This window comes from Panthera pardus, unplaced genomic scaffold (genome assembly GCF_024362965.1).
Source record: "Panthera pardus isolate Hobbes unplaced genomic scaffold, ASM2436296v1 HiC_scaffold_25, whole genome shotgun sequence".
Taxonomy (NCBI): Eukaryota; Metazoa; Chordata; class Mammalia; order Carnivora; family Felidae; genus Panthera; species Panthera pardus.
This window is the reverse complement of record NW_026526821.1, coordinates 8,042,136-8,060,421: the sequence shown is the minus strand read 5'-3', so window position 1 is coordinate 8,060,421 and position 18,286 is coordinate 8,042,136. Positions and strand designations below refer to the sequence as shown.

General features: G+C 42.1%; 1 protein-coding gene across 2 annotated transcripts in view; it reads left to right on the top strand.

Moving 5' to 3' along the window:
* Positions 1-18,286, top strand: part of DOK5 (docking protein 5) — a 153,427-nt gene that overhangs the window by 68,345 nt on the left and 66,796 nt on the right. For both annotated transcript variants that reach the window (XM_053890117.1, XM_053890118.1), the window contains one exon: positions 3,671-3,778. In XM_053890117.1, coding sequence (XP_053746092.1) covers positions 3,671-3,778 — 108 coding nt within the window. The remainder of the gene's footprint in view (positions 1-3,670; positions 3,779-18,286) is intronic.

Here is an 18,286-nt window from a genome sequence, read left to right as displayed (position 1 = left end):
ATGGCTCTTACAACTTGGCTTCTTCCATTGGTTAATAGACTGTGGTCAGATAGCAACAGAAAGAAAACTGGCAAATGTAGATAAATGCTATTAGATTAGGTTGTCATTTTAAGATTTTGCTTAAATATCTCTACATTTTTCCATTGAAAAAATTTTAAGTGTTTCATTTTGAGATAATTATAGATTTGCGTCCAGTTGTAAGAAATATTACGCAAAGATCCCGTACCTTTTCCCCAGTTTTACTGATTGATAACATCTTCAAAGCTATCGTGCAACATCATAACCAAGATATTGACATTAACACAGTCAAGATGCAGGACAATTCCATTGCTGCAGGGATCCCTTATGTTCCCCTTTTGTCGACAGAGCTACTTCCCGTCCCCAACCCCTGACAATCATGGATCTGTTTTCCATTTCTGTCATTTTGTCATTAAAAAATGCTATAAATGTGGTCCTACAGTACGTAACCTTTTGGATTTCACTCCCCTCCCCCCCCCCCACCCCCCGCCCCGGACCTGCTCAGCATCATTATCTGAAGACTCATTCAAATTGTTGCAATATTGCTAGTTAAATTGTTTTTATAGCTAAGAAGTGCTCCATGATATGGATGTACCACCTTAGCTCATTGAAGAATATATGGGTGCTTCCAGTTTTGCGCTGATACAGATCAAGCTACTATGAACATTTATGTTCAAATTGTGTGTGTGTGTGCGGGGGGGGGGGGGGGATGTTTGCATTTCCCTGGGATGGATTCTTAAGAAAGCAACTGTGGGCCATGTTGCTTGTTTAGTTTTTAAAGAAACTACCCAGCTGTGTTTCAAAGTTCCTGTATCATTCTACATTCTCACCAGGAAGGTATGAGACACCTAATTTCTTTATATCCTTTTCAGCATTTGGTTGGTGGTATTATCATTTTTTTTTAATTTCAGCCAATCTGAGAGATGTGTAGTGATGTTTCACTGTGGTTTTAATTTACATTTACCTGATGACTAATGATATTGAACATTTTTTCATGTGCTTTTTCATCATCTGCTTCCTTATTGGTGAAATGTATGTTTATAAACATTTTTTAAACTTCTGTTTTGTAATTGGATTGTTTGATTCTTTACTATTGAATTTTAAGAGTTCTTTATATATCTAGATACTAATCCTTTGTCAGATATGCAGTTTGCAAATATTTCCTCCCATTCTGTAACTTGTCTTTTCATCCTCTTAACAGTTTTTCACAGAGCAAAAATTTTAAGTTTTGAGGAAGTACAAATTGGCAAGCTTTTCTTTTATGGATTGTGCTTTTGGTATGCAGTCTAAGAATTCTTTGTCCAGATGATGATCCCAAACACTTTTTTCCCCTAAGGTTTTATAGTTTTGTTTTATATTTAAGTCCATTTGAGTTTATTTTTGTTTAAGGTGATTGTTTTAGGTTAAGGTGTGTGTGTGTGTGTGTGTGTGTGTGTGTGTGTGTGTGTGCTTTTTTTTTTTATTCCTATGGATGTTCAATTATTCCAGTGCCATTTGTTTGAAAGTATACCTTTCTCCACTAAATTGCTTTTCCACTTCTGTCTCCATGTTTTTACATCTCTTGATAAGTTCAGTGACTGTGCAAGATGAAAGCCAATAACTGATTTTAATTGCACTATTTTACTGATACCTCTGGATATTTAGGAAATAACAGTTCTCTTTCACTTAATTTGCAATATTAATTTTTATTAAACACAACAAAAACAAGCCAAAAAACCCCACTTTTATGCACTTTCCCATGTCATTGGAAATTCCTTCTGAAATTTGTTTCAAATGAAATATCTATGTTATCCTTATAGATAGATAACATACACATTATTGGTGGTACATAGTGTATTATATATATTATGTGTATTATTCATATTATGACATTTTAAATATAATGACTATGTTATCTTAAAGATGCATACCTCGATATTATATCTTATATAATATTAGGTACTCCATACTTATTATATGTAATAGAAGTACTATAATTAACCTTGCCTTTCGTTATTGTTGAGGAGTTAGTGGTTTCTATTTATTGTTATTATAAATAATAATGCTAGGATTATATTATACATTCAGCAGGCTGAGGCACACATCTTACCCTCTGTGTTCAGAGCAAAACTTCAAAATGGAGTGGATTTCATGTTCTTTTTACTATCCCAAACAAAACCATTAATGAATGTTTAGTTCACCCAGTGAGCAGAGAGAAATGGAATCTATTCAGCATTGAGGATAAATAGTAGCAAACCTGAATTCTTCATCCATCTGCCAGTTACTAATAAAATATAGAAGGCATTTTCAGTGGAGTATGGTTTGAATGACCAAATGTTTTATGTGGACTTTTTTTCTTCTTACTAGCTCCAAGGTTCTTAAACTTCATAGTGCATAAAATTCATTTATGGGTTGACTATACAAAACCACCTAAATATGGTCCATACTTAGAAGATGATTTAAGGATCAGGGAGATAACTGTGATTGAATAGTTACCCACCTGTCTGCACTGGAATGCAGAATTCCTCCTTCAGTGTTGGCCTGCATTTGGGCTCTTTCGTTAGGATGGATTCTTACTCTTTTCAGGTTCTTTATATCTGTTGTCAAATTGCCTTTAGAGGTCACCAGCGGAGTAGAAGAGTGCCACTCAGATCTCTTCCATCAGTGAATATTACGATGAATATGAATCCTTATTAATTTTTAGGTTAAAACATCTCATTTTATTTTGCTTTTGGAGAACGTTGTTGTTCGTAGACTCATTAGCTCTTTGCACTTTCCTCTCTCTGGCATGACTAATATTTTGGTGCCTCGTTTAGTATATACTGGTTATTTTAATCAGAGAAGCTTTGGTTGCTAGAATCAGAATTCCATTCAGCCTCTGTCAATTAAGAGTGCTGTTGATGGTGGGGAAGATGATTTCTAAGAAAATCAAGGGAAGGGCTAGATCACAAAGTCAGCAGCAGAAAGATGACAGAGAACTAAAATGTCTCTTCTGCCTGGAGTAGAAATCACCTAGTTCTCTGGACCAGGTCCCACTGCCTACCTGTTAGGCACATGATCCATCATGGTCACCAACCTCAGTTTATAAGCTACCAGTATTGACCTCTTAACTCAGACTGCTCTTCGGTCTGAGTAATCTTTGAGCCCCTGGGTTGGATTTTCTGAGGGAGAATCTGGTTGGTGTTAATCAGTCATTTATTAGTTAGTCCAGTGTCTGGCCCACTCCTGAGCATCAGTTGTGAGGATTGTCATATGACATATAAGGGCTTTCTGTTGGACTGTCAGCGAAACCTTCAGCATATATTGGGCCTATGAGTTCCATATTTAATTGCATTTGAAATGAGAGCGTGTGCCATGAATACCTATGCTATTTGCGCTGATTTGAGATTTTTATCTCTGGGACTTTTCCTGAAATGTTTCTACTGAGACTGTTATTGAAATGTTAAGAAATTTGCTTTCAAATACTCATTTTCATTTGATTCCAGTAAATGAATGACATAATACACCTGTTGTGGAAACAATTTCGGGTTTAAAATTTTTATTTTCCCAAAGTAGCATCACACTTATGGCTTATGAATACTTTACAGGTGAAAACATCAAAGAGAAAACATTTAAATGCAAATGTAAGTGATATCTGAGTCACTGATGCTGAACTCTTTGCATTTCCTTCCAGATATATCAGCGATGCTGGCTAGTATTCAAGAAAGCTTCAAGCAAAGGTCCAAAAAGACTGGAGAAATTTTCTGATGAACGTGCTGCATATTTTAGGTGTTACCATAAGGTAAAACTTGATTGTTGTAACTTTCTAGAAATCTGTTCAGAAGTAGGTAAACTTGAGTTCATTGGATCTGAAAACTTGTCGAGATTATTTAACAGAGGTGCAAATAAGGCTTTTCCCAAGGACAAAACATCTTTAAGTTACTATCTACTTGTTAATTGTTTAAAGTAATTGACTAATGTAAAGTCACTCTTCTGGTTTCCTACTATTTGTTGTTGTTTTCCAATCCCTACTGTAGAATTTACCAAGTTCTTTTGTAAATGCTCGATTTGCATAGTAAACTCAACTCCCAATGTTGAAGCCCCTTTAGGGTAAAGACAAGGTCTCTGTGCTTTTAGCACATCTAGGGCCCCGATGCAGATTAGATCCTCATTCAGTGATGTGGAGGGAGGAGAGGAACCTGGAAAATGGGTTGGTGAAGGAAGAGGAAGTTCTACTCATTGGTTTATTTTTTTAAGCTTGATGACTAAATTTAATTCAGACTTGCAGTTTATCTTTCGTTCGTTCTTACTTTTTTTAAGTTTATTTATTTATTTTGAGAGGGAGAGTGAGCAGGGGAAGGGCAGAGAGAGAGGGAGAGAATCCCAAGCAGGCTCGACACTGTCAGCGCAGAGCCCGATGCAGGACTCGAATTCACAAACTATGAGATCATGACCTGAGCCGAAACCAAGAGTTGGATGCTCAACCAACTGAGCCACCCGGGAACCCCCAGATCTGCAGTTTAAATAGTGGTAGTGAGGTCTCCTCACTAAAAATAGTAATTGTGTATTAAAACACATACTTCAGAAGTAGGAAGTAAAGGAAAATACAAGGCATACTTGGATTTATAAATTAGGCCTGTCTTTCCCTCCGCAGTGCAATGTTCTTCATGGCCCTTGTTAATGGGCAGCCTCTGTATTTTCTCTTTTCATGAAAATATGTAAAAAAAAAATGCATGGTTAACTTCTTTTTCCCCAAGGGGCTGGTTATTTCCATGTTAGGAAAATACTATTCTTGTCTACAGAGGAATTATGTTTATTGTTATGATAGAGCATTTTAATTGTTTTAGTTTTCTATCTCGAAATTCTTTTCCTTTTTTGGTGAGCTTTTATCAGGAGTGAGTCTACTTGCCATTTAAAATTTTATGTGCAACCAGTAGATTCATTAGCACAGAAATTTGGTTAAGTGAAGGAGAGTGGATAATCTTCCCTTTTTTATGCAAATTCTCCACAGGTGATGACTTTACAAGATCTTGTGAGGGGCCTATGTTGACACCTTGGTTTATCCAATAATGAAAAGCCATAGGGCAAGCTGTATTCCTTCTCAATTTAGAGAAATAAAGCATATGCTTTATAGGCACATCTGTACATACATAAGGAAAGAAAAAGCACAGAGCAAGACTTTGGGATAAGTAGGGAAAGGAGTCAACAGTAGCATTTTCCATGTGTTCCATTTCCTCACCATCTCATTACAGAGTTCCGTATTCCAAGGTCAACTTCATTCCCAGCCTACATTCTCTATAAGGGAGAACAGAAGGAAACCTCTTGATGAACCTGGAATTTCCCCCACCATTTATGTTCCATATGCCAGATATTTCCACTATTTCGGATAATGGTTTTTGTCCTTAGGCAAGAGTTGTTGAGTTGCAAATCTATTAGTTAGGAGCAGTGATCCTTGAAGCCATTGGTAGCATACCTTTGAATGCAGGCAAATAATCTTGAGCCAGTCTCACAATTTCTGGAACGCCAGAAGCTACTGGTGTCCAGACATTTTGGACCAGATGTGTTAGGTCCCAGTTATTCCACATGTATCCATTGTCTACCTAAAAACAAGATGACGAACAATGATACAGAAATGGATTGCTTCATTTCCACTTGAGAGGCCTTGCCTTAAAGGAAACTCAGAATGCCCAAGGCGGGGTTTGGTTTAGCTATAGGACAAAAGCAGAGTCTTTTCCATTTTTTCCCTTCCTTAACTGGCACTGATGCCTTCTCTCTACCTTTCAGATCATCAAACCCTGGTGACCTGATGCCCTACCATGGTTGACTGTTTTCTTTATCATTCTTCATTATAATTAACAAGATTATCTAAAGGCCTCATCTCCTAGCTGGCCAGAAGTTGTGGTTATGCCTCAGCCTTCTCTTGAGAACCTCAGCCTGTCTGTAACTTTACAATTCACCATCTGCCAGCGTATGGTAGAATGTTTATGTTGCCCCAAAATTCATGTGTTGAAGCCTAGCCCCCAATGTGATGATGTTTGGAGATGGGGCCTTTGGGAGGTGGTTAGCTCATGAGGGTAGAGCCCTCATGATTTGAATTAGTGCTCTTATAAAAGTGACCCCAAGGAGTTGCCTCCTTCCTTCTTCCATGTGAGGACACAGCCATCCGTGAACCAGAAAGTGGGGTCTCACCAGACACTGAATCTGCCGGTGCCTCTCCATTGGGCTTCCCAGCCTCCAGAGCTGTGAGAAACAAGTTTCTGTTGTTCACAAGCCACTCCATCTGTAGGAATTTGTTACAGCAGCCCAGAAGGACTAAGACACCATCCGACTCTTGTCCTGTCTAGTTATTGTGTGTGACCGCTAATGTTGATCAGTCCTTTCTTGTTTTGGTAGAGTTCCAGATACAGCCAGAAATACCTGATTCCTCACCATCCCCCATGCTTAATGTAGAAAAATAAAGAAATAGGCTATGCTTTGCTTACAGACCTTCCCATGCCTAAGAGAAGAAAGAGGACGAGTGAGGAATACTTTCTAGGAACTCCCCAAATCCAATTGGTCAGCAAGTGGTGTTGGCTCTGTGTTCAACATGCATAGACTCCAGACGTTCTTACAACCCTGTTGCTACCACTGTGGTCTAAGCCATGGGCTCCCTAATGCCCGGCCCTCTAGAGTCTATTCAAAATATCACATCACGGTACTCCAGGCAAAACCCTCAGCCAAGTCTTCATTTTTGTTTTTGTTTAAAAAAAATTTTTTTTAATGTTTATTTATTTTTGAGGGAGGGAGAAAGAGATCATGGGTGGGGGAGGGGCAGGAAGAGAGAAAGACACAGAATCTGAAGCAGGCTCTGTACCACGAGTGCAAAGTCTGACGTGGGGCTCTAACTCGTGAACCATGAGATCATGACCTGAACCGAAGTTGGATGCTCAACCCACTGAGCCACCCAGGTGCCCCTCCAGGCAAGTCTAAACCATCGTAAGATTTGACGGCCTGCCCCCTATTTCACTTCATCTGCTCAGTTCCCCCATCCCCCTCCGTTCTGCTACGGGCACCCTGGGCTCTTTGCTTTCCTGAGTGCATGCCACCCACTCCACCTTTGAACTTGTTCTTTCCTTTCCTTGGAATGCTCTCCCTGCAAGTATCCACATCGCTCATTTCCTTACATTGTTCAGGTCATTGCTCAAATTCTTCCCCTAAAGGAGGCTGTTCCTTGATCTCTTATTTAAAATAGAATCCTGGGGCACCTGGGTGGCTCAGTCGGTTAAGTGTCTAACTCTTGATCTCAGCTCAGGTTGTGATCTCACAGGGCGTGAGTTCAAGCCCCACATCGGGCTCCTCACTGATAGCGTGGAGCCTGCTTGGGATTTTGTCTCTCCCTCTCCCTCCCCTGCTCTCTCTTGCTCTGTCTCTCTCTCAAAATAAATAAATAAACTCTTTAAAAAAATAATAAAATAGAATCCTTTGACACACCCTGCCCATCTCTCTTTATTTTTCTCTTCAGTACTTACCACTACATGTATATTTATTTGGTTATTTCTTATTGTCTTCTTTATACTGCCACCATAAGTTAAGGTCCACAAGGGCAGGTTTTGTGTTTATTTGTTTGGTGGCTGGGGGGGAGGCATGGTTCACTATTAGTTATCATTGCCTAATACATAGTAGACTTTTTTTTTTAAACTATTGGTTGAGAGGCAATGCACATTATAAAATTTATTTTTAAGTTTATTTATTTTTGACGGAGACAGAGTGCAAGCATGAGCTGGAGAGGTGCAGAGAGAGAGAGGGAGACACAGAGTCCCAAGCAGGGAAGGGGCAGAGAGAGAGAGGGAGACACAGAGTCCCAAGCAGGGAAGGGGCAGAGAGAGAGAGAGGGAGACACAGAATCCGAAGCGGGGGAGGGGCAGAGAGAGAGGGAGACACAGAATCCGAAGCAGGCTCCAGGCACCGAGCTGTCTGCACAGAGCCCACCGCGGGGCTCGAACTCACGAACTGTGAGATCCTGACCTGGGCCGAAGTCGGACGCTTAACCGACTGAGCCACCCAGGTGCCCCAACAATGCACATTATAAACAGATGAGATAGAGTACCTACAGATGTCTTTGTGTCATACTTTTATTTAGTTTACCAAAAGAAATCTGTGCCTGAGACACCTTGAAGCCAGGAAAGGGAATCTTGAGTTAGTGACGGAGGCAGAAAAAGCCAGGGTTGGGAAGTTTTAGGAGGACAGACTCAAATGTAAAACCAAAGTGGCTGGAAAGATCCTCCCTAAATGTGAACCCAGTATGGGAAGATTGAGGACCAACTTGCCCTAGTTTAGACTTCTACCTGCTGGCTTTGCAATTTAATACGCAAATCTTTGGGGACGGTGGTAAGCTACGTTCTCTTTCATCTGTAATAATCATTAACCAAAGTTCAAAGCATTAGAATGGAAGGATGATCTACATTAAGCCTCCAAGACCTTGATGAGTTCCTGTAGCCATTCATTCTCCTTACTCTCTCAGATCTGATACATTTAATATTAATCTCTTGGGGGCAGAATAACTCTGCGATACGCATTTTTTATCCAAATGCTGTGTAATGTATGGATCTTGATAATAAAATACTGAGGCTGTGAGGAGCGCACCGTGACCAGAGGTTAGAATTTACCGGAATATAAATAAAACAATCTCTGAAGGAAATGAGGAACTGTCCATGATGCTATTTGGTCAGTACAGAGATGGTGGAGCCACAGCCCTCCTGTAGGAAATCCGTAGCATTTACGAAAGCACAGTGCCTCTCTCATTTCATTCTTAGAGACATTATGAAGGGGAAAAAATGCCACTTTCTGCGTATCTGATCCTTACTAAAAGTCTTAAAATAGGAAGTTGACTGCATAATTTTAAAAGTTGGTGCCTTCCTCACTGAAAATGTAGCTAAAGATGATCTCATGAAAAAAATTGGAAAATAAATACATGAATAATGCGCATACAGGGCAATTCATTTTTCCTTTCTTTTCCTCTTGCATGAAGTTCCCCTCTAGCACCACAGCTGTCAGAGATGGCCGTGAAATTGATTAACTGTAATTGCAACAATATTAATACTCCAGTGACTTTAAATATAGTTCCCGACCTTCTTGTTAGAGGCAAGTTCACTGTTTTCATTCAGGAAATCAGAGTTGCTCACCCCAGCCAGAAGGGGTTGAGCGTTTCTATGAACAGTTTTACTTTTTTAAGATGAATAACAATTGGGAGGCAATCTAAGTGGAAGGAAGACCATCTATTGTTTTTGAGACCAAGGCAAACGTAGACATTTGGGAGACTTGCTTTCTAATCCCGGCTTTGCCACTGTGTGTGTATGGTAGGTTGCTTAACGTCTGTGTAGAGGTGACCTCTGCTAAAAGATAAACTGGGGCATGTTGAATGTTGTAAGAGTTTGAGAAGAAATCAGTTCGGATTGTGTAGCACCAAACTGGAAGGGGTGGGAGACCCCCACTAATGGGAGTTGGGGACGGACTTCTGTAGTGAAAAGGGGGAAGCAGAGTAAGGCAGTTATTGATTGGCTGTAGCTTAAAGCCTAGTTGGCTATGACTGGTTGTCCTTAGTGTTTGACTTCATTACCTTGAGGCATTTATGGCCTCAAGATTTGGTTTGCTTCTCTATTCTCTCAGGGCATTACAGCCACATCAGCCTAATGGCCTCCTTGTTTAATTAATTTAACACCTCCGAGGCAGGTCACATCATGGCTTCCTCATCATCGCTAAGCCTGCAGGATTCAATTCACTTTGGGCCAGAAGGCAGTTCCGACAGATTCTCTGATAGAGTGTTTCCCGGAACGTGTGCCGGTCACTCTGGCGGAGGAGACTTCCAGGAGGACCAGGGTTCTGTGGTCAAAGAAATGGGGGAACTGCAACATTTCCATCCATTCTTGAGATTCATACTCCATGGTAGCTTATCACAAGACCTGAGGAGGCCAAAGGTTAGGACACCTGAGTAGCTTTGAGTCAGCTTTTCCCAAACCAGGGAGCAACCTTTTTTTTTAATTCACGTGTTCCATGGAACAAATAAATACAATTCCAAGGAACACGGTTTTGGATATGCTGCTTATGTGTGTTACCTTGTTTATTAAAGGTCCGTTTAGCCTGTTATTCCAACAGTGAGCAACTGGGGGTGGCCATTCACATTTCACCAAAATCATAGGGTTAACTTAGGTATCAAATGAGTAAGTGTTTATGAATGTGTCCATAAAATGGGAGACCCTCTCAATGCAAAGGGTAATCACCATTATTTTTTTTTTGCCAGAGTTATTTGTTCTCTCATTCTGTCCTTCCTTAGTGAGTAGGTCACTTTCTGTCTCCCAAACCCATTGCCAGACCTTGTTGTTGGTTTTTGTGAAAATAGGATTCCAGGCTCCTCACGGTAAGCTAGCATCCCCAAAAGTATTTCTCTGGAATTTCTACCAGCTTATCCCTCGTGTGTGTGTGTATGTGTGTGTATCAGAACTTTTTCTGTACTAATGACCTATTCTTGTTTACCCAGCTTCTCGTTCTTCTAAAACGTTCTCTTGTGATGTAGCTGTCTGTAATACACCTTTTCAAAATCTTAAAATATATCATAGCCCCTTTTTTCAATACAGTGCTTTGGAGTCATTCCCTCTTTGTGCAGGAAACTACCCACCAGACTCTGTTCTGGAAACTTCCTTCACTTATGCCAGTGAGAATATGCCTGTTGACATCTCCACAGGTTAAATTATAGCTTATTACTTGGATGTTTTTCCCCATTGGTAAATGCTTCCATACCCACATTTCGTAGGCAGAAGTAGGATGGGTAGAAGGGGGGTAACTGTAGTACCTGAACCACATTTTGCTTTTTCAAATACTCAAGGAGGTAAAAGTATGCACCAGTGTGCCAAAGGCTCCTGAAATGCGTTCACAATTGAATTAGCTATCTTTCCTACCCAAGGTTGGTTCTTTTCTGGAGTTCCGTGTCTCAGGGTAAGGCACTGATACCTATTCTGTTATTCAAGGCAGAAGCCAAAGGATTGTCCTGGATTCACCCTCTCCCTCATCCTCTCTCCTGTCTCCTGTCCAGTCCGTCACCACATTTGCTCATGCTCCTTCCCCTGCACAGATACCCTTCTTTCCCTGTCCACGTGGCAGATGTGAATGGTCCCGCAGAGTCTCTTCTGTGTCTTCACCTCCCTGTAATTCCTCCCGATGCACCCCAAGTTAGCCTGTCTTCTGGGCCCCTTCTGCCTGGATGCACTGGTCATGCTGCAAGCAGTGGGTGGATGCTGGTGGCAGAGTCTGTCTGGTTGCTGCGGACCCTTAATCACATGCTTTCTTCATCGGTGGTGGCCAGCTGGGTTTCAGCTGAACACAAGGCTGCCCAAGGAAAAGACCCCTATGTAGTGAGGTGTGGCTGTATGACTAAATCCTGGCCAGAAGGGGTGTAACAGGGAAGAATGCCTTGGCCTTCATCTCCTTCTCTTTCCTGCTGATTAGAAAATGGACGTTGGCCATCTTGGCCCATGATACAGAAAAGCCCATGGGTTGAGGATGGTGAAGCAGCAGGACACGTCCCATAAAAGTGTAGAGGGAGATGTCTGGGTCTGGTTTGTGCTCCCCGACACCATATGTCCTAGTCTGGTTCAGGCAACAGGGACAAAATGTCATAGACAGGTGGCTCGTTCAATAGGAATGCACTTCTCACGGTTCTGGAGGTTGTAAGTCCAAGATCAGGAGCCAGCATGGCCAGATTCTGGTGAAGACCCTCGTCCAGGATTTAGACTGTTGACTTCTTGGTGTGCCTGCATGTGGTAGATGGGTGAGGGAGCTCTCTGGAGTCTCTTTTATAAGAGCAACGATTCCCTTCACGAGGCCTCCACCTTCATGCCAGACGTACTTCTAATATCATCACATTGGGCATTGGGTTTCAACATACCAATTTTGTTGTTGTTTTTAATTTTTTAAAAATATTTATTTAGTTTTGAGAGAGAGAGAGAAGGAGAGTGGGGGAGGGGCAGAGAGCCAGGGAGACACAGAATCTGAAGCAGGCTCCAGGCTCTGAGTGTCGGCACAGAGACCAACACGGGGCTCGAACTCATGAACCACGAGATTATGACCTGAGCCGAAGTCAGATGCTTAACCGACTGAGCCACCCAGGCACCCCATCAACGTACGAATTTTGGAAGGACACAAATATTCAGCCTACTGCACCACAGGCCAACCCTAGACTCTGTTTCTCTCATGTGAGAGGAATAACTTTTATCGTGTTCAAACCTCATGATCTTAGATTTTCTCTCATGTGCAGCAGAGAGCTGATAGAGTTTACCCTAAGTGATAGGAACAATTGAATATATGTTCCTCATTTTCCAGCACACTCTAGGTAGGGAACTCTGTTACAACCAAGAGTATCTTGCTGTGATCACTTGCTATGTTGGACTCTGATTTCCTTGTACGTGGGAACTGCACTTTCTTCAGCTTTCTGTGTCCTCGGGGCCCAGCATAATGTCTGGCACAGTGGCTGCTTTGGATCCCAAGGACGCTTAGGGTGCCTAGAAAATGATTTGTGGCCTACTTATACCAGTACTGCATAGTGGAAGCATTAGGAGACCCTTTGGTATATTGAGAATAAAAGGAGCTGTGTGAATCAGGCCACATTCTCACTCACTGGAATTTACTGCATGGTTTTGTCTTCTAGAGGAGACTGTCAAATCATAAAGACAGCCCTGTCACAGTTGTACAGATATTTAAAGTTTTAAAAAGCCGCACAAAATATACACAAGGTTTAAACAATCAAATGATCTCGAAGGGCTTATGATGAAAATTAACTTTTGCTTACTTCACCTCTCGCCTCCTATTGTGGGCTGAATGGTGTCTCCCAAAAAAAGATATGTTCAAGTCCTAACCCTCGGTACCTGTGAGTATGGCCTCGGGAAATAGGGTCTTTGTAGATGGAATCAATTTAGGATGAGGCTACTGGGTTTGGGTGGACCCTGATTCAGTGGCTGCTGTTCTGGTAAGAAAAGACACAACGCCCAGGGGAAAGCTGGGTGAGGATTGGGGCAGAGATTGGAAACGCTACAGACACAGGGCTGAACGAAGGGACGCCGGAGATTATGGGTCCCTGCCAGAAGCTCGGGGAGAGGCCTGGAACACATTCGCCCTCAGTCCTCAATAGGAGGCAACTCAACTGACACACTGATTTTGAACTTAGGCCTGTAGAGAGAAGACATTATTGTTGCTCAAGGCACCCAGTTTCTTTTTTTCTTTTTTTTTTTCCAGTATATGAAATTTATTGTCAAATTGGTTTCCATACAACACCCAGTGCTCATCCCAAAAGGTGCCCTCCTCACTACCCATCACCCACCCTCTCCTCCCTCCCACCCCCCATCAACCCTCAGTTTGTTCTCAGTTTTTAAGAGTCTCTTATGCTTTGGCTCTCTCCCACTCTAACCTCTTTTTTTTTTTTTTTCTTCCCCTCCCCCATGGGTTTCTGTTAAGTTTCTCAGGATCCACATAAGAGTGAAAACATATGGTATCTGTCTTTCTCTGTATGGCTTATTTCACTTAGCATCACACTCTCCAGTTCCATCCACGTTGCTACAAAGGGCCATATTTCGTTCTTTCTCATTGCCACGTAGTACTCCATTGTGTATAGAAACCACAATTTCTTTATCCATTCATCAATTGATGGACATTTAGGCTCTTTCCATAATTTGGCTATTGTTGAGAGTGCTGCTATAAACATTGGGGTACAAGGGCCCCTATGCATCAGTACTCCTGTATCCCTTGGGTTATTTCCTAGCAGTGCTACTGCTGGGTCATAGGGTAGATCTATTTTTAATTTTTTGAGGCACCTCCACACTGTTTTCCAGAGCGGCTGCACCAATTTGCATTCCCACCTACAGTGCCAGAGGGTTCCCGTTTCTCCACATCCTCTCCAGCATCTATAGTCTCCTGATTTGTTCATTTTAGCCACTCTGACTGGCGTGAGGTGATATCTGAGTGTGGTTTTGATTTGTATTTCCCTGATGAGGAGCGACGTTGAGCATCTTTTCATAAGGCGCCCAGTTTCTGATACTTTGTTAGTGCCGCCCTAGGAAAGTAACACACCTCCCCAGACCTGCCTCCATAACTTGCTTTCATTTTCCTGTTAGTTGTTTCTGTAACTCTAAATTATATGCTTATACCTGTCTTATCAACCTCCAACATGATGAACAGATCCCCCACTTTAGGAAGTTAACGACGTGGCTCACTGTGATACAGTCTCTCACCAACTCTTTCCTTTTCCTTATGAATTCTGATGACTACATTATTCTAAAGGCCTGTTCTACCAATTGTAAGTAACATTTGATAACTACTGAAACGTCTCTGCCTTTCCCCATTAATGTTAGAAGGGATTTCTTAGCACACAGCGTCCAAGATGAAGACACTGTTGCCTCTATCCTTGTCTCTGCTGCAACTTGTGGGATTTTCTCTGCTTTCATATTGTCCAGTTCCAGATTACTGTTGCACTACAGAAATGTGAGCCCACTGTTGTTAGGTATTCCACGCTTTCAAGAGAAACGGGAAATGCAGGTTTTTTGGGGTTTTTTTTGTGTGTGAGAACTTCTAATGTTTAAGTGTATTTGTAAAATGCAATACAGATCAAATCAAACATTTCTCTGGGTTGCCCTGGCTTGTAGGCTCCCACCGCAACTTTTTGTAATGTCTGAGTTACCTCTTTTTTTTTTTAACTTTCTTTAACATTTATTTATTATTGAAAGACAGAGAGAGACAGAGCACGAGCAGGGGAGGGGCCAGGAGACGGGGAGACACAGAATCCGAAGCAGGCTCCAGGCTCTGAGCTGTCGGCACAGAGCCCGACGCGGGGCTCGAACTCACCGCGAGATCACGACCTGAGCCGAAGTAGGATGCTTAACCGACCGAGCCACCCAGGTGCCCCCTCCCTGAGTTACCTCTTGAACAACAGTAGAAAGAGAAAGTGATGATCTTGCACGAATCCACAAGTGACACTGTACTTAGTAGGTCTGTTATTTTAGCGTGGATACACAAGTAAAACTGTTATAATACTTTATTTGTAATGAAACGAACATCTTCTTTTTTTTTTTTTTTAATGTTTATGTATTTTGAGAGAGAGCAGGGGAGAGGGCAGAGAGAGAGAGGGAGACAGAGAGAATCCTAAACAGGTCTCTTACTGGCAGCATGGAGCCAGACACGGGGCTTACACTCACGAACCATGAGATCATGACCTGAGCTGAGATCAAGACTTGGGTCCTTCACCAGCGGACTTACCCAGGGGCCCCAACGTCTTGTTTTCTTTCAGTTATTTATTTTAGCTTATGTACATGCATGTGTCGTGACTGAAAAAACGTCACCAACGCTTCACCTGCAGTGAGATTTTCATCCGAGCCACACATACCCATCCTGAAATACCATTTTCATCAAAAGCACTCACTGAAATTGTCAAAGGTGGATTTATTCCGTGTGCCTGCTCTGCAAGGGCCGAGGACGACACAGACCCAAATCAGAGAGAAAGGGCAAGCCTGTCAGGTAGTCAACCACGCCTGACCCGAGACGGAAGGTGGTATCAGTCTGTATCGTAACACCTGCCGTGGCATTGGGTCATGTGCCATCTGTGAGATGTAAGTATAAGCTGGTTTCAAAACTATGCCTCTGAGGGTAATTTTTTTTCCGAGGCTCCCCATCACCCTTCGAATTGTATCAAAACTCACGGCCATTACCACAAACTAAGGCCTCGAGTGATTCTGCTCTAGCACACATCTCAGACCACCCCGTGCCACTTGCCACCTTGCTACACTGGCCTCCTTTCACCTTGTTCACCCACCTCAGGACCTTTGCACCTGCCGTTCCTTCGGTCTGCCCAGCCTTGCCCCGTGGTTTCTCCTCTTACTTTAGATGTTAACTCATTGCCTCAAAAAGGCCTAACGTGAACCCTCCGTGCAAGTCTGAATGACATTTCTTACTAAATTCCTAACACTTGCCACTGTTGAAAGTTACGTTACACATTTATTTCTTCGTTGGTTTACTGCTAGTTAACAATAAACCCCAGGAGGCCAGCGATCCTGTATTGTGTGTTCGACTCTGTGCCCTCAGCATCTTTATCAACATAGGGAATATAATACACACTCATTAAATGTTGGTTGAATTTGTGGTGGCAGGGAGAATAGTACACCATGGATTTGGGGACAGAAAGGCCATCTACTACATTTCAATTCTACAAAGTGGGATTAATGTTAGTAAGACTGGCCTCACAAGGTTGTGTGAAGATGTAAAAAAATAATGTAAGGCAGGCCCTTTATACTTTGCTCGACCCTCTCTAAACCCTTTGGGATAAATTATAAATAAAATAAAAAATAGGTGTGCTTCTGGACAATACCATTTAAGCTAGAGGTTTTCCTTTGGTATTTGTAGTAGTTGATATTTACTGAGGGTGTACTTTGTCCCAATAGGCATTGAACATACTCAGAGCTGTTAGTTCAATTCTACAGGAGTTTCATGAGACAGATACTTTTATTATTCCTATTTTACAGATGAAGGAACTCAGGATGAGTGAAGTTGAGGAACATGACCAAGATTATGCAGCTGGGAGGTGACAGAATTAGAGCTGGAGCCTAGGCAGTCTGGCTCTGACACCCACATCCTTAATAACCATGCTTCACTGCCTCCCTGACATAGACTCTTTAGTTCATATGTTGCCTTATTTAGATGGCCCAGCATTTAAGTAGATAAAAGAAAGAGCTGTTTTCAATGAAGCCAGAGTGGAGGCTGGCGTGGGGAAGAGAGATCCAGACGGTCATTCTTTTTTTTTGTTTGTTTTATTTTTAATTTATTTTGAGAGAGAGAGAGAGAGAGAGAGCGTACAAGCGGGAAGGGGCAGAGAGAGAGAGGGAGACAGAATCCCAAGCAGGCTCCACACTGTCCGCCCAGAGCCCGATGTGGGGCTCGATCCCACAAACTGTGCGATCACGACCTGAGCCGAAATCAAGAGTCAGATGCTTAACCGACTGAGGCGTCCCCAGACATTCATTTCTACCCCCCTCTTCCTCACATTCCCAGAGACTTACAGAGATATTCCTTGGAGCACATTTGAAAACTCTTTGTTTACATTTTTCAAAGTTACACTTTATTTGGAGGTAATTATAGACTTCTGTGCCTTTGTAAGAAATAACACAGAGAAAAATGTGTCCCCTTTATCCAGTTGTCCCTGGTGGTAACGTTTTGCAAATCTGTAATACACTATCCCAGCCAGGATACTGAAATTAACACAATGCACTGCTTTCACTCAGATTTGCCCGGTTTTACTTGTACTCATGTGTGTGGGCATGTGTTTATTTCTATGCAATTTGATCACCTGTGGGTTTCTGTACCCACCCACCTTAGTTAAGATACAGAACGATGCCATCACCAAAGGGTCCCTTGTGTTTCCTTTTATAATTACATCTTCCAGTCCCATAATGTGTTTTTTACAATGTTTTCTTTTTAAAAAAATTTTTTTAATGTTTTATTTGTCTTTGAGAGAGAGACAGAGTACGAGTGGGGGAGGGGCAGAGAGGGGGGGAGACACAGAATCGGAAGCAGGCTCCAGGCTCCGAGCTGTGGGCACAGAGCCCGTCACGGGGCTCAAACTCACAGACCGCGAGATCATGACCTGAGCTGAAGTCGGACGCTTAACCCACTGAGCCACCCAGGCGCCCCTATAATGTTTTCTTTTCAAGAATCCTGCAGAATATGACCTTTTGAGATGGGCTTTCTTCACTCACCGTAATTTCCTTGAGATTGATCCAAGTTGTATTAGTAGCCCCTTCCTTTTTATCGCTAAGCAGTATTCCTTCGGAAGGATTACCACTGGTTGTTTGCACTCGCCCACTGAAGAGCATCTAGGTTCTTTCTCGTTTGTGGTTATTACAAATAAAGGTTTCATTTCTGGAGGCTAAATTCCCAAGAGTGCCACCGCTAGATCATATGGGGCTGCGTCTTTAGCTGTGTCAGAAACTTCCCAACTGGGTTACAGAACGGCTGTGCGATTTCACATTCTCCCCAGCGGCGTGTGAGTGTCCCAGCGACTCTCCACCTTCATCAGCATTTGGTGTTGTCACTATTTTTATATTTTTCTTTCTGATAGTGGTATCTCAGGAGGCTTTAATTTGTGTTCTCTAATGGCTAATGATGTTGAACATATTTTTATACACTTAATTTGCCATCTGTGTTTTTTTCCGTGAAGTATCTCTTTACATGTTTTGCCAATGTTTAAGCTTTGAAAGTTTATATATATATATATTCTATATATTTAATATATATTAATATTATA